Consider the following 15,970-nt stretch of genomic DNA (forward strand, 5'->3'; position numbering starts at 1 on the left):
GCCACGGGCTGGGCCTACAACACCCAGCATGCCTGTGTCCCGGCTCTCGAGACCCGCTCGCTCAATCCACTTTTCCAAGGAGCGCAGAGAAAGCTGTGGAGGCTCTCCTCGTGCAGCAGCGACGGCTCTTACCCTCCAAATTATTCTGAGCCGCAGCAATCGTCACTTTCTTGTACAGGAAAAAAGACACTAACCACGGTCCCGTTGCGGGGGGGGAAGGGAGGAGCGGGGGGGGGAGGGGGGGGGGGGGGGGGGGGGGGCGGTCCACAAGCCACGTGACCAGTCCGGGTCAGGTGACTTGGGAGCCAGGCGGCTGGAGTATGTTACCCTGGTAACTGTTGGGCTCCCGCAGACCTTCGGGATAGCGCGCAATTCAGAGGCAGAGGTAGGTGAGGCTTCCCACTCGGTTGACCCTGACCGAAACTGTCCTCAGACCCGCTCCTCAGGGCTTTAGTTTCCCGGGTCACTGCCTGCGCCTCCCACACTCCGTTCAAGTGCGTCTTTGTCCTTCCGCCACTCTGGAACCCGCGCTTCATGGAGCCCGGACCCCGCCAAGCCGAGCCCTTTTGATGGGATCCGTCTCCGACCAAGATCTTGGGGCCTAAGACCTTAACTGCACACACCCTGAACTGATCAGAAATGCTGAAGGGGCGGGGAGGTGTTACTCTGCAGGTTGGGAAAAATATTGTCCGGGCGGAGTCTCCACACACACAGCGCCCCTCCACCGCCTCTGGAAAGTGAAGCTGCGGTTTGAGCAGCCTCAAGTAGGTATAGTCCAGAAGCTGGAACAGATCTGAAGTTGTTTGGGTTCATTGGATGGGGAGAGCTTTGCGTTACAAGTCACTTATGAATAGTTTTGTTGGCTTTCCCTGGCTCCAAAAGAAACATAATTCGTTCTGATTTGTATACTCCATTAACTGTATTTTACGTATATTTTTAATCTTAGTGAATTGCAGTTTGTCTGTATCCGGAAACAGTATATTTTGCAAACTATTAATATGGACTGATAACCAACCGAATGATAGGGCTGCACAAACTCTGTCCCGTGCTTTGCAAAAAAAGAAATGGCCTTTTGGACTTGCTAATTTATAATTTTTGAAAGATTCCTTGAAAGGACCTGATTTGTTTCAGGGATATTAAATAACATACACCCCGTAGGTTTAGGAAATATCGTGGAGGCCACCCTTCAACAATTGGATGTTAATAATGAAAATGTAATTCTGGACCCTAAGTACAGTGCAGACTCTGAAAGCTGCTTTTCCAAAGCAGTTTTATTCATGAATTCGGAATCTTTTGTCAAGGTTATTGGTCAATCATTGTGCATATATACTAAATCATAAGAGAAATGCCTGAGGTTTAAGTCTGGATGCTCTTACGACGTGATATGAATTTCCTCAAAGCATATTTATTTCTTGTCATTTAGTGTTTCCAATGTTATAAATACTTTGGGATGTTTACTTTGGGAAGTGAAAATTCTTGATTATGGCTCACTATTCCAAAGAAGAGCTGGATGAAGAGTTTGAACAGTTCATGAAAGAGGTACGTTTATCTTTTAAAAGCTACATTGTAAATTTGTGTCACAAGAAATTCATCTTTCAATTCTCTCTTTCCCTTCTAATATGCCATCAGCTTGGCCACCTTGAAAATAAAGCAGCCAGTTATCTTACCAGCAAAATGTGTTTATTTGGAAATGACAGAGGAACTGCAATTCAGAACATGCAGGCTGTGGCAAAAGCATAAGTCCGGAGACCAAAGGAAGGAACCATTACTTTATAGAGAAAATGAGGAGAAAAGTTGGGAGGGGCTTCTTTGAATGAAAGTCCATGGTAGGAAAGAGAGTTCGGGGTGGTCACAGTTTCTCATTGGCAGAGTTGTGGTATTTTCTTACTGGCTGAGCTAGTTGCTTGGCTTGGAGAAATTCATTCTTCCCCCTGCTGGAAAATGCAAGGTCCCACTTCTTACTGTTGGGTTCTGCAATGGATGATGAGTTGATAGATAGGGCATGAGAGCTCCCCCTTCTGGCCTCCTCTTTGTATCTTAAATTTAGTTTCCTTTATTTAGTTTCACATTTCTCCCTTTTGATCCAAATCTTTCCTCAGAAGCATTGTTGACCAAGAGTTGGGTCGTCTGTGTCTCACTGCCAGGAAGGAGCTTTCCTGGATGTCGGATCCCACGTCAGAGAGAAAGTGTATAGCTGTTAGAACACATTTTGGACCATATTTGAGTAACAGAAACTGAGGAAGGAAAACTCTCAGGCATTTCCCTTCCAAAGTCTGTATCTTGTTGAGGTCATACGTGTTGGAGATCATCTTGAAGTGTTGAGCTAGCATCACCTTATTGGGTCCATGATTTCTACAAAAGTTTGACAAGCAACAGGTGCAAAACTTAAAAATTATTACACGAAATGTAACTAACAGCAGCATGACAATTCTAAATTATATGATAGTTCTAAACCATGACCCTAGGCCTGAAGAAAGCCAACTGAACAAAAGATCATTGAGAGTCATGTGAAATTTGTTATAGTCTATGTGCTTGTCCCCTAGTTCTGTGCAATTGAGTTTCTACTTTTCCAGAAGAGTTCATTTATGTGCAGTAGGTGGTGTCTGCTACCGCGCAGATGCCTCCTTCCTCAGCAGGTAAGTAACGCAGAGCTATGTGAGTGTCCAAAACTACTTCAGCCAGTGAGCCGAATAATCATTGTTCGGCTGGTGTTGCTTTAGCTGTAGAACTGACCAGCTCTCCTAAGTTTAGGGAAAAACTTCTGTGTCTATTAGTACTTACTCTGAAGGGAGAAAGGCTCTCTCTATGGAGGCAAACCTGGAGTTGTGTATGCCTCCTGGAAGTTCTCATTTAAGATGGTCATGAAGGTTTAGTGACGTAGACCGGTAGGAAGCTGCTAGTTCATTATGAAGCATAAATAGGACAGTGAACACAGCAAGAGCACATTGTCCTTTTATCCTTCAGCCATCAAGGCAATGAACTGCTCAAGCATAGCGGCCATTACCAAAACCTCCACATACAGAAGAGTAGCCAGGAGCTACACATAGGGCTCCCTCATAAGTGTTAGCATTTATGGACCCATTTGTCCGTATAGAGGCATTAGCATTATTCAGCCAAGACTCAAATACCGTGTTACCACTTATTGAAAGTCTTCTAAATATATGGGTATGACAACCAGCTTACAAACGGTCCAACTTACATTGGCTGTTCCACAGTGTGTTTTACATATGTATTCAAGAGGTCTCATTTCTCCCACCTAGAGTTGGGTTGAATTGAGGCAGGGAACAAGTATGTGTGGATTTAATATTCTAACTTTATAAACAGACCTGGGCAACAGTTTAGGCATGCAGCGGCAATTGGACTTCCAGCAAAATTACTTGTAGGGCGAACTAAGGGATCCCTGTTGCTCTGGACAGATTGAGGTTTCTGGTGACAAATCCCACAATCAGAGAGGTTCCCCCTTTTGCAGCAGTTGGGAAATGCGGGTAAGAGCATTATCTGTCATGGAAGAGAGACAAAAAATAAGCCTGGTCCAGTCATTTTGAGAAAGTGATCTTTATCAGATGCCTGCTTTAATTCCTGGAAACTACTTTCAGGTCACCAGTTGGTGTGCAGGTCTTTGGATGTGACGTGTGAATCCAGGAGTGTGTTTCTTGAAATTTGGTGGCACAAGGGTTGGTAAACAGTACCTGGTAGGGCCCCTCCAACAAGAGTGAAGAGAGAACTTTTTGAGGTGTCTTTTGTAGTAGACAAAATCTCTGGGTTGCAAGATGTGATGCTTACAGCCTTTGTCTCCCGGGAGTGTGCTGTGAAGATAGTTCTACTAAAGCATGGTTAGTTTCAACAGAAGCAATGAGGCCTTTACAATATCCGAGTAGATCTCCTTTTATCAGCAGTGGATTAGACGAGGCAGGAGCCGTGTGCATCAGGCGCCCTGTGACTGTCTCAAAGCATGTGAGAGTTAATGAGTTACAAAGGGGGTGGTGGATCTCAGATTTAGAAGGACCCAATCATGTGCTCGCTTCAGCAGCACATGTACTAGCAGGACCCAATTGCAGTGCTTTTGGCCAGGTTACTTGAAGGGTCTCCACAAATTTTGCCAATTGAGTCTTAATGGTGCTGTTAGTGTGACTCGCCCTGAGGATTGAAGGTGGTAAGCACAGTGATGGTGCTGTAGAACCGGCCAAACAGCATAGACCTTATTGATGAACTTGACCATTCCCTGATCACTGGGAAGCTCGAGAGGGCTTCCTCAGGTAGGAGTAATCTTTTCTAATAGGATTTTAGCTACAGAAAAGGCCATACCCTTTCTGCAAGGGAAAGCTTCAGATCAGTGAGAAAAGAAACCATGACCAAAACATATATCCACAAGACAGGGGGAGTGGAATAAAATCCATTTGCCAAACTTTGAATGATCCCTTGGGCAATTTAAAATGCCAGGGTGTGGTGTGGATGGGTTTCCCGAATTGTATTTTGGACAGGTGGGGCAAGCAAAGTAGGCACTTTTGTGGGCTTCTTAATATTTCTCTACCGGAATTGATTCATTGAAGCTATCATCTTATCGGTAGAGCTGTAATTAATGCATGTGCAGTGGTTAGTAATGAGATTTTCGAGACTCTGGCAGGACTGGATTGTTATTTCTCTCAAGCTAGAGTTCTTTTTAATCAAACCAACAATTATTTGATTTCCAATATTGTTTTTCCCTCTCTGGGGCCAATTGTTGGACATCTCTTGTCAGTTTTTCTAGGTTATCATTTGAGGCAACATTCCTTTGGACCATGACAGAGGTTTGGTTATTGGTTCCTTTAAGAGCAGTGTTTTTAATGGAAACATCAACAAGGTAGTTTCCTTTGGCCTCCAGGGAGTCAAGTCTGGAATGCATAGGGGTCTTAATAATAGCCAGGGCAGTTGGCGGAAGTTTGACATCTAATGAATTTTGGACATAAGAACCATTTGTAATTTTATTCCCATTAGAAGTAAGGAAACGTTGCTGTTTCCATAACATCCCAAAGTCATGAGCTGACACCAAAGGGCATACCGACTGTCAGTATAGATGTTTGCAGTTTTACCCTTGGCAAAGGTACCAGCCCGAGCATGAGCATATAATTCAGCCTGTTGGGTCAAAGTAGCCAAAGGTAAAAGTTCTGCCTGGATGATTTCAAAAGGAATTTGCAGTAGCATAGCCAAGACAGTACCGTTTTTGTCCTTTAAGTAAGACCCATCAGTAAGCTATGACGAATCTGCATTGGTTAGAGTTATCTGTAAATTGTCATGGGCAGTCAAAAGGTATCTGTCAGCATCAAGCAGTAGTGGGGTTTATCAGAGTGGTGAAAGAGAGAATAGCAGGGTCAAGGTTATTACAGTGAGGAAGAGTTATATGAGGAGCAACTAACAGGAGGATTTCAGAGGAGGTAAGATGACTGGCCAACAGGTGTTGAGTGTGACGGGAATTCAGAGGAGCTTCTACTGCATGGGGCACAAGGATGGTTCAAGGGGATCCCATGATTATTTCTTCAGTGGCCTTATCCAAAAGGGCAGTGCAGGAATGGCTCTGAGGCAAGGGGGCTATCCTCGGGCCACAGGGTACAGTTGTTGGCTATAATATCCTGTGGGTCGATAACAGTTTCCTGATTTTTGGGTGAGTTCTCCAAGGGCGTAGCCTTCCTCTCATATACAAAAAGGGTAATGAGGAGCTGATAATTAGTATGTCCAAGGGAAGGAAGCCTTATTAAGATGTTCTTTAAGGCCCCAAAGGCTATGTCATTCCGATCTTCCTAAATAATAGGGTCTGGTTTGTTGTGTTTAGGTAAAACATATAAGGGTTGGGCAATAAGAGAGAAGTTTGGAGTCCAATTTTTGACAGTAGTCCCCTACCCTAAGAAAACCTTGTAATTGGCACTTAGTTTTAGGTTTGGGGAAGTTCAGGATACCACAAAGCCTAACTATGCCTAAATGAACCCCTGTTCTGGGGCACCTGGGTGGCTTAGTTGGTTGAGCAACTCTTGATCTTGGCTCAGGTCTGGATCTTGGGGTTGTGGGTGCAAGCCCTGCATTGGGCTACATGCTAGGCATGGAGCGTACTTAAAAAATAAATAAATATATGAATGAGTGAATGAATGAACAAACAAACCCCCATTCCAAGATCAGGTGCCTTAAATATCGAACCTGAGTTTGAGCAAACTGCAGTTTTTTCCTTGGAAACTTTATGTCCCTTTAAGGCTAAAAGTTTTAACAGCTACATGCTGTCCTCCTGTGAAGAGGCTTGGGAAAGGGAGGAGAGAAGCAAGTCATCTACATATTGTAACAAGCAAGGTAGGGCCTCCAGAAAACTTTATATCATCTGAGTCAGCTTTAAAGGTTTGGAAGAAGTAAGACTCTTAGTAAAACCCTGAGGCATTACTTTCAAATGTATTGTTTTCTTTCCCAAGTTAAGGCAGAAAGATATTGGCTAGCCTTATCAACTGGAATACTAAGGAATGCACCACAAAGACCAGTTACAGTGAAAAACTTGGATTCAGTAGGAATAGATGCTAGTAGCATGTTGGGGTTAGGAAGAGCAGTGTGCCAAAGGATAACGTTATTTATTGCTGGGAAGTCCTGGACGAACTTCCATCCTCAGCCACTGCGTTTTCTTACAGGTGAAATAAGGGTGTTACAAGGACTAGTGCAGGTGATAATGTGCCCCTGACTGAGCCTTATCATCTTCTATTATGGGCTTGATGCCTTGAAGGGCTTTTTTCTTTATAGGGTATTGATTCATTCTGGGGAGATATTTTGAGGGGTCTGTTTGAATCTTAGTAGGAGGTGCTTTGTGTATTCTGCCAAAGTCAGTTGAGGATTTTATCCATAAGGAAGATGGTAACTGATCCAATAGGGACAAATGGTTAGTGTCCTTAGAATTCGCTCCAGTGCTGTCAGAGACGAGCAAGTAAAAGATGCTGAAGTATCACTTGGTTGCTATTTTGGTTGCTTCTATCAAATTCTAGGAATTACTTCCCCCTTTTTGAAAAAAGAAATTCCAGCATGATATTTTTTCTAAGAAATCTCAGCGCAATAAGTGAGTTGGGTGAGAGAATTAAGGAAAAAGGGTGACTATCTCTTGAAGGGCCTAAACAAAAGGGACTAGATTTAGAGATCGGAACCTCACTATTTGCACGGTTTTGCTCCTCTGAAGCAGGGGCTGCTTTGTAGCGGTGCCGTTGCGCACCGAGGGCGTAGCTCCGGTGGTGATGAGGACAGACAGAGATTCATTCCCAGTCTGGAGGGTTGTTTGTGTAAACCGACGGAGAGAAAGAATTGGGACAAACCCCTGTAGTTCCTCAGAGCCCAGTCACTGGGGATTAGGAAAACATAGGAAAGATTGCTTAGAGGACCAAACGGCATCTGGAGCACTTAAGTTTGTAACAGTCCTTTTTCCAGAGTCCTGGTTTTTTGCAATAATGGCAGAGATCAGGAGGGTTTGGGGTTTGTTTAGGGGCCTGCATTTGTTGGAGATGAAACTTAAGGATTTTAGTGGTGTTACTGTTAGTCCACTCATCTAGGGTGTGGGCCAGCTGGTTTGCTAAATTAACTAAATCCGGGGCAGACATAGTTTTTCCCATTCCATCCTGGTCCTTTTAACTTGAAGGGAACGATCCGGTTTAGCTGGTTAATGAACACAGAATTAAAGGCTACCTGAGTGGATTTGACATCTAAAGGAAGACCAGAGTTTTCCTTAAAAATAATCTGACGTCAGTTGTAATAATCATAAACAGGTGCATCAGGTTTTTGTGTGTGCAAGCCTGAATGATGTTTGTGCAAGCCTGAATGATGTTCCAATTATCAGGCTTAGGAACAGCTTTTGTCATTGTGCCAAAAATCAGAGATCTATTTTTCTGAATCTCTTTCAGGACTTTTCTGTCAGACCAGTTTCATCCAGTGTTAGGCCTAACCCTCACCAACAAGCGTGTGAACTAATTAATATAAATCTGAGAAACCTAGTCGATAAGTTTGAGTAACTGTGTTAAATTCCTCGACAAATCTGTGAGGATCCTCAGTAACTTTGGGAACGTTTTTGACTGTAGCCTGTAGTTCAGCTTTAGTCCAGGGAACATAAGAAGGTAGGAGTTTAGCAGTTGGGTCCTTAGAGGGCTTAATAAAGGGACAGGTTCTGATAGGTTCAGAGGAAGAGAGCGCGGGGAGGGGTTCGGAGAAGAAGGGACAGTCAGGGAGAAGATTAGACTGAGGAAGTGAAAGGGCAGAGAGGGGCTGGGGACGGCGCTGCAGGGAAGTAGGGAGATGGCAGCGGAGGAACGGCCCGAGCACAAGCGGGCTGCTGCGTGTCCCGAGACCAAGGATACCGGAAGGAAGCGAGGACTCGGAAGCCCTTCTGCCTTCTCGCAGTGGTTTAGTAAGTAGCCTCAGTTAATTTAGAAATGGTATTTTGCAGAGAGGCAGTTTTGGAGTCCTGAATTTGTTGGGAAGCCTCCAGGTACCAATTAAAACGGGCATTCCATTCAGTTTGTTTAATTTTAGAGGTATGGTCTTCTAATTCGGTTTTGAGAAAAGTAAGTTTGAGGAGATCAAAAGTTCCCCCATGGTGGTCACTGAAATTCTAAATTTAGCTGGGTTGGTCTGTTTCATTAGCAATGTGCGTGAGGAGGGATCAGAGTTTTTAAACAGCCGTCAGGGTCCCAGGAGGAGGGCTGTCCTGAGAGTTTGAGGATTAGGATCCCGTTAGTCAATACTAGAAGTTCAGAAAAACACGTGAGTACTCACCAGAAGGGACAAAGCCTTCACAAAAATAGAATTAAAGGCTACCTGAGTGAAAGAATAGAAATAGAAAGAATAAAGCTTGTAAACAGATCCTGAATAAAGCCAGAAAGAGAGCTCAGAATGCAAAGAGAGCAGAGCTTGGATCCAGGAGAGACTTACCTTCAAACTCCAGGCTCAGGGAGAAAGCAGTGAACTCATTGGGCTCAATGGGTACAGGCACCTGTTTGCTCACCAGCCTCAGAGTTGTTGGAGTCTTCTCTGGATCCCACTTCTCATCACCAAGTAATGTCGACCTCAAGGATGAAACAGCCAGTTATTTTACCATTTATCTGGGAATGGCATAAGAGTTGCAGTTCAGGACATGCAAACTATGGCAAAACCCTAGGCAAGACCTGAGATCAAAGGAGAGGAACATTATTTTATAGAGAAAAGGAGGGGCTTCTTTGAATGAAAGTCTGTTGGAGGAAAGCAAGAGTTCAGGATGGTGATGGTTTCTCATTGGCAGAGCTATTGCTGGGCATGAAGAGAAACCTTTCTTCTTGCTGCTGGGGTAGTAACATTAACATCTTCCTGTTGGAAAATGCAAGATACACTTCTTTGTTGGAGTCTGCAGTTGATGACAAATTGATAGGGTGTGAGAGCTCCCCCTTCCGACCTCCCAATTGTATTTTAAGTAATGGGGTTTCCCCTATATTCATTTTCACAAGTCCATCACCAAGCTCTGTCAACTCTTCCTCCAGAATATATCTGTCCTCTTCCTAGGTCTCTTCCTGTTCACTGCTGCCATCCTAGTCCAGGGCACCATCTTCTCTCCTGGGCTACTGTAACAGTTCCCATATACGGTCCCCCCATTCCTTTACCAAACTGCAGCCAGTGTGATCTGTAACATGAATCAGATTGTTCCTCTTCTTTGTAAAACACTCTGTTAGCTTCCCATCCCGAACGGAATAAACTCCAAACTTCTTCCCATGGTTTACAAAGCCCTAGATGATTTTGCTCATGTCTTCCTCACTCACTTTATACCTCTTTTCCTCCTTATCTACTTATGCTACAGTGGCCTTTTTTCTCCCTCAGACATGCCAAGCTCATTTCACATAAGGAGCTGTGCACGAGCTGTTCCTTCTGCCAATAATTCTGTTCCCCAATTCTTCACCTGATTGTTAACGATCTCATCTTAAATTTATCACTACCACAGAGAGTTTTTTTTTCTGTTAATGCAGTAAAAAAGTAACAGCAAGTGACTTCTTTGTGTACCATATATTTAATTCTCTGTGTAGCACTTGGCACTGTTCATTATTTTCCTTGTGTCGGTCTGTTTTCTGCCTCCCATTGTATGAATGTGTGATTCGTGATGTGACAGCTATATGTTCACTGCTATACCTGTTGTACCTAATAGATGCTTAGTAAATACTGGCTGAATGAATAAATTAGACGGTTGCACTATATCCGATGTATTTAATATAAATAGGTCTTGTAGAGCATTCAGCAGTCACATTTTAAGCAATTATACTAACATTCTTGTTCATAAAGGGAGTTTAGATGTAGGGTGTAGTAGAAAACCTCAGTTTCATTAACAGGAAAAAGTAATGCCTACTTTGTAGGTTTGTAAGGATTTAAAAAAGCATCTAGGGGCACCTGGGTGGCTCAGTCGTTAAGCGTCTGCCTTTGGCTCAGGTCATGGTCCCAGGGTCCTGGGATTGAGCCCCGCATCGGGCTCCCTGCTCCGCAGGAAGCCTGCTTCTCCCTCTCCCACTCCTCCTGCTTGTGTTCCCTCTCTTGCTGTGTCTCTCTCTGTCAAATAAATAAAATCTTAAAAAATAAATAAATAAAAATAATAAGCATCTAATGATTATCTGAATGTAATAGACACTCAGGATAAGAATCTCACTTCCCATTTGAAAACTGATTTTTTTAATTTCAAATATGGGTACATTTTGAAAATTAAACTTTATAGGAAGTATTTTCACTGTAAAAGATGAAAAGCGGTACAGGCCAATTTTTTTTTCTTTTGCCCTTCATTTACCTCCCTTTCAACACCCTCCCTCCCTCCCACTCTTTCTCTCATATTCAGGCTCAACTGGTAAAAGCTTTTTTCTCATGCTAGAGATTTGGATAAAGCAGCATCTCGTTTTTTTAAATAATGAAAACCATGATTTTAGAGTCATGCTAACTTCTTTAATCATTTTGCTAAATTACTGTTCAAATAGTTTGTTCAGTGATACGGCTTACCTATCTCTGTTTGTAAGGAGATTGGTGCGAACCAGCTTTTTTTTTTTTCTTCTAAAGCTTTATTGAGTTATCATATACCATACAATTCACCCATTTAAAGTGTATAATTCAGGGGTGCCTGGGTGGCTCAGTCGGTTAAGCGTCTGACTTTTGATCTCAGTTCAGGTCTTGAGCTCATGTTGGCGGTGAGGGGGAAGGCCCAGCGTGGAGCCTACTTAAAAAAAAAAAAGTGAAGTGTACAATTCAGTGTTTTTTAGTTTGTTCACAGCAATGCAACCAATACCACAATCACTTTTAGAACACTTTTATCATCCTTAAAAGAAACTCTGTACCCATTAGCAATTACCCCCTTCCCAGCCTTTGGCACCACTAATCCACTTTCTGTCTCTGAATATATGCTTGTTATAGACATTTCATAGACATGGAATCATACAATATGTGGTCTTTTGTGACTGGTTTCTTCCATTCAACATAGGTTGAAACAAGGTTCATCCATTTGGTAGCATCTATCAGTACTTCATTGCTTTTTATAGCTGAATAACATTCCATTGTATGGGTTTACCACATTTTGTTTGTTTATCCACACATCAGTTGATGAACATTTGAGTTCTTTCCACTTTTTGGCATTTATAAATAAGCTGCAATGGAAAGTCATGTACAAGTTTTTGTGTGGATGTATGTTTTCATTTCTGTTGTGTGTATACCTAGTAGTGGAAGTCGTGGGTCATATGGCAACTCGATGTTTAACCTTTTGAGGAATGGCCAGACTGTTTCTAAAGTAGCTGTGCCATTTTACATTCCCACCAGCTGTGTATTAGTATATAAGGATTCCAGTTTCTCCATATGCTCACCAGAGTACGGTTATTCTCTGGGGACCAGCTTTTGCGTTTGTTTTTAATGATAGGAATCTGGAAAGCAGTGTGGAAGATTATCAAAAGTGAGACTACCTACTATGTATTAGATGATAGGGTGAGCACTCTGCATTTCATTTTCTGATCTTTGTCACAAGCTTGCAAGGTCAGTGGTACTATGTCTATTTTTTAACAGATGAATAAGCTGAAAAGAGAGGATAATTTTCCCTAAGCAACAACTAGTATATTTTGAAGTTAAAATTTGAACTCAGATCTGTCTGGCCTCCAAAACCTATATTCCTTCCACGCTCTTATCTGGCCATGGGGCTTAAGAGGAATAGACTGAGTCTGAGGCAGATTGTCAGAATTTGGTGAACAGTGAGATATAGGGAGGAGAGAGAAATGGAACATTTCAAGGTGATGATCAAGTTTAGAGACTGAGTGGAAGGTGATGGAACTACAATTCAGATAAAGAATCCTTTTCCTTCCCTCTTCCCCTCTTCCTGCCTAATTGTCAGGAAAGACAATGATTTCTTTTTGAACATTTTAAAATTGACATTATTTTAAGTAATTGAGATAGAGTTGTTTGGTTGGCAGGTGGAAATTTGTGCATTGTCATCTTGGAAGTTTAAAGGGGCATCCTGGTGACATTGTCCCAGTTCGGGGACTACATAGTATAGTGGAAAGTGGACAGGTGTTCTCAGACCTCGGTTTGAATCCCAGGTCTGTAACACTTACTAACAGTAGCAAATGGGGCAAGTTGCTTAACCTCCCTGAGCTTGTTTCCCCATCAATAAATCTTGATTGAATTGCTTAAAGATTGAGATAACCTGGTTATATATCCTGACATATAGCAGGCATGGAATAAATGTTGGTTTCTTCTCCAGGAGAAGTGTGTAGAGTGAAGATAAAAAGGATAAGCACAGAGTCCTGGGGAAGTCTAGTGTAAAGAAATGGGCAAAAGAACCAAGACTTATTAAAATAGATGGGTGGGAAAGGTCACAGAACTGAAGTATAACTCGGAGGAGGTGATGCTGTGAAATCAAAGATACAGAGTTTCAGGAAGAGTCAGTCACCGGTATCAAATTCCATGATGTGAATCAGGCAGTGGTCCTTTATTTGTGGCATTTAGGAGACTTTTGCAACCTGGAGGAGAGCTGTTTGGGATGGGAACCAGATTTTAAAGGGTTGAGCAGTAAACTGAAGAAATTGGTGTGTAAAAGAAAAGTAATAGGTAGAATAAAGGGGAGGTAGGAATAAGGATCTTGTTTGTTTTGTTTTGCTTTGATTTTTTTTTTAAGATTTTATTTATTTATTTGACAGAGGCACAGCGAGAGAGGGAACACAAGCAGGGGGAGTGGGAGAGGGAGAAGCAGGCTTCCTGCTGAGCAGGGAGCCGTTGTGGGGCTCCATCCCAGGACCCTGGGATCATGACCTGAGCCAAAGGCAGACACTCAACAACTGAGCCACCCAGGTGCTCCCTGCTTTGCTTTTTTTTTAAAAAGATGGTGTAGAACTGAATGTTCATTCTTCCCTTTCACAGTTGTGCTATGGCCTGAGGTTACAGAGATGGGCTGGTTTATAACCTGAGGGAAGGAGGGAGGGGAGAGAGAGGAGGAAGTGCAGATATGGAGATGACATGGGATGACCAAGGAAGTAAGAACCTAGAAAGGTGGGAAGTGATTGACCCCTCTTCAAGTTCTCCTTGGTGTGGAGGAAAGAATTTCTTTTCTGAGAGAGGAAAGCAGTGTCTTTACGGGTGAGTGTAATGGTGGAGTAAGGGAAAGGAGGGTGGTTTTTGACTGAAGGTCTTTATTTTCTCAGTGAAGAGAGAGGCCAAGTTACTGACTGAGAGTGGTGGCGGTGGGTCAATTAGGATTAGACTAGGGGATTTAGGATTGTACTGAAATTTGGACCTGAAGAGTAGAAAAGGACAAATAAAAGTTTGTTGATCATTGTGACAAAATGCTAATTTTTCTGGTAAACACCTGAAATTCAGTTCATCTTAGAATTTTGTGCTCTTTGAGAGTGATGCTGGGTAACTTTGCTCAATCATTATTTATTCTTAGATCCTAGAGAATGTCTAGAAGAGGATAGCATAATTCTTTTTTTCCCCTTCTTGATCAAGTTTCTTGATAAGTTTTCTTTATTTCTTTGTTGTTATCGTTGATGTTCTCCCTGGTTAGTTTACTTATTTAACTCTAGATATGAAATTGATGTTCAGAGATGTATGCTTGATTTTTAAATTATTTTGGCCACGTATGTTTAAAAGTACAAATTTACATATTGTTGCTGAGAATATTGTTTATATACATGATAGCTGAACTGTGAAAGAACTAAAAGAAACATTTTTAGTGATGAATGTGTGATTCTCGAGTTTTAATTCAGTAGCTTGTATCTGATTTAGCTTTCAGATGATTCTTTTGAGAATTCAAATAAAACACCTAGACAACCTAAAAGAGAAGTGAAAAAGAAAGATGCAGTGCCATGGTGGATAACTGAAGATGATTTTGAAGATGGTGGTAAATACTGCTGATTTTTTTATTCCAAATTATTTGACCACAAGGTGTCAGTCAAGACTTTTAATTTTGGGGTTTTGTTATTGGACTATACATATATAAAGAAAATAATACTAGTAGCGTGACTTTTTGAAGCTTGAATTTTCATATTCACTTTATTATATATTTATTATGTAATTGAGAATCTATGATGTTTCTGCATTATCAGGTTATATTACATTGGGATAATTTTATATTTACTCAAATTAAGATGATGAATAATACATGTATATTTCTACATTGTCATGTATAGTGGTAAATTGATTTAAGGTGATTTAATAAATATTCTGACAATGTATTAATGCCATTACATTGGGAATATTTTAACAAATCTTTAGATTTTTGGTATCACAGTCTGTTAATAACAGTAGTAAAAAAAGTAATTTATTGCCTTAATATTAGGTAAAGAACTCATTAATGATCCTGCCTGACATATGTGTATACCTTTCCCCAAACTGTTCTTAGTCACCTCTTCACAAATGGAAAAGTACTCTCTGGAGTATTTGCTTTGGTATAGCTGCTGTATATGATGCTGCCGTATCCATAAGGAGCCCCAGACTACTCCTCTTCACCTATGTTTGTACTATTTATGGATCATTAAGCAGCATTTTATAAACTTAGAGGATTTTTCTATCCTAGGGGGGAAATTTGCCCCATAGCTTTTGTTTTTCCCCATGAAATTAAGCCCAAATTCCTTAATGTGCCCACTAAGGCTCTGCATCATCTGAAGAGGACCCTCCTTTCTAGTTTCCTGTGCCCCAGCCATAGTCAGTTATTCCCTATCTCCTGGAAACATCATTGACTCTGTGCCTCTGTGCATTAGCTCATGCTTTCTCACCACTAGACTGCCTTTTCTCATCTTTCTTTCCTAACTCTTCCAGCTCCCTTTTCAGCATAATTATTTTCTTCTTTGTTTTGATTTCAAAACACCACAGTAGCACTTACACATTGTGCTGATAGTCATTACCTGTAGGGCTATGCCTGAGGTTGGGAGCTTTGTGAGAGCAGGAAACACTTCTTTTTGTTTGTATCTCCTGACCCCAACAGTAAATAAATAATAAATGTATTTAATAAATGAATGTTAGAGTAAATTTGATAGTCATTTCTCTGTTCTTAAAACTAAAATAAGGAAGTGCCTTATTGAAAAGTTCAGTGCATTTTTTCATAAATCCCCCAACCACATAACAATGCTAAAGTTTGCATGCAAAGAATTCTTTTTTAGAATCTTTTCCCTGTTGGTGCTTGAAAAGAATATTACATGATGAAGTACCATTGGAATTGTTCACAAAGATTTGAGACTTAATTAGCATTAAAGTCTCTTTCTAGAAAGTAATGAATCAGAGATAGAATGTGCATACTCATCCCAAAGGGAAAGACTAGGTCCTGGACCAACACTTGAATGTAACCTGACTAAAGGTATTAATTTTTAGGAAAGAATTTATCAATCAGAATGGATTTGATTAGTAAAAGATTCAAAGAAGGATATTTAAGAAGCAAACTTTGACGATATCCATTTAAATACTGAGGAGAGGGTTTCTCCATGCAAGGACATAACCTGGTCCCTGGTTCAATCACAAA

General features: G+C 41.5%; 1 protein-coding gene across 1 annotated transcript in view; it reads left to right on the forward strand.

Annotated features, from left to right (window-relative positions):
- The first annotated feature begins 300 nt into the window (after window positions 1-300).
- CEP162 (centrosomal protein 162) overlaps window positions 301-15,970 on the forward strand; it is a 100,230-nt gene continuing 84,560 nt past the window's right edge. Inside the window, exons 1-3 of the mRNA XM_032409340.1 lie at window positions 301-385; window positions 1,424-1,539; window positions 14,242-14,356. Of these exons, the coding sequence (XP_032265231.1) occupies window positions 1,483-1,539; window positions 14,242-14,356 (172 nt within the window). The 5' untranslated portion in view covers window positions 301-385; window positions 1,424-1,482. The remainder of the gene's footprint in view (window positions 386-1,423; window positions 1,540-14,241; window positions 14,357-15,970) is intronic.

This window comes from Phoca vitulina, unplaced genomic scaffold (assembly GCF_004348235.1).
Source record: "Phoca vitulina isolate PV1807 unplaced genomic scaffold, GSC_HSeal_1.0 scaffold11, whole genome shotgun sequence".
Classification (NCBI taxonomy): Eukaryota; Metazoa; Chordata; class Mammalia; order Carnivora; family Phocidae; genus Phoca; species Phoca vitulina.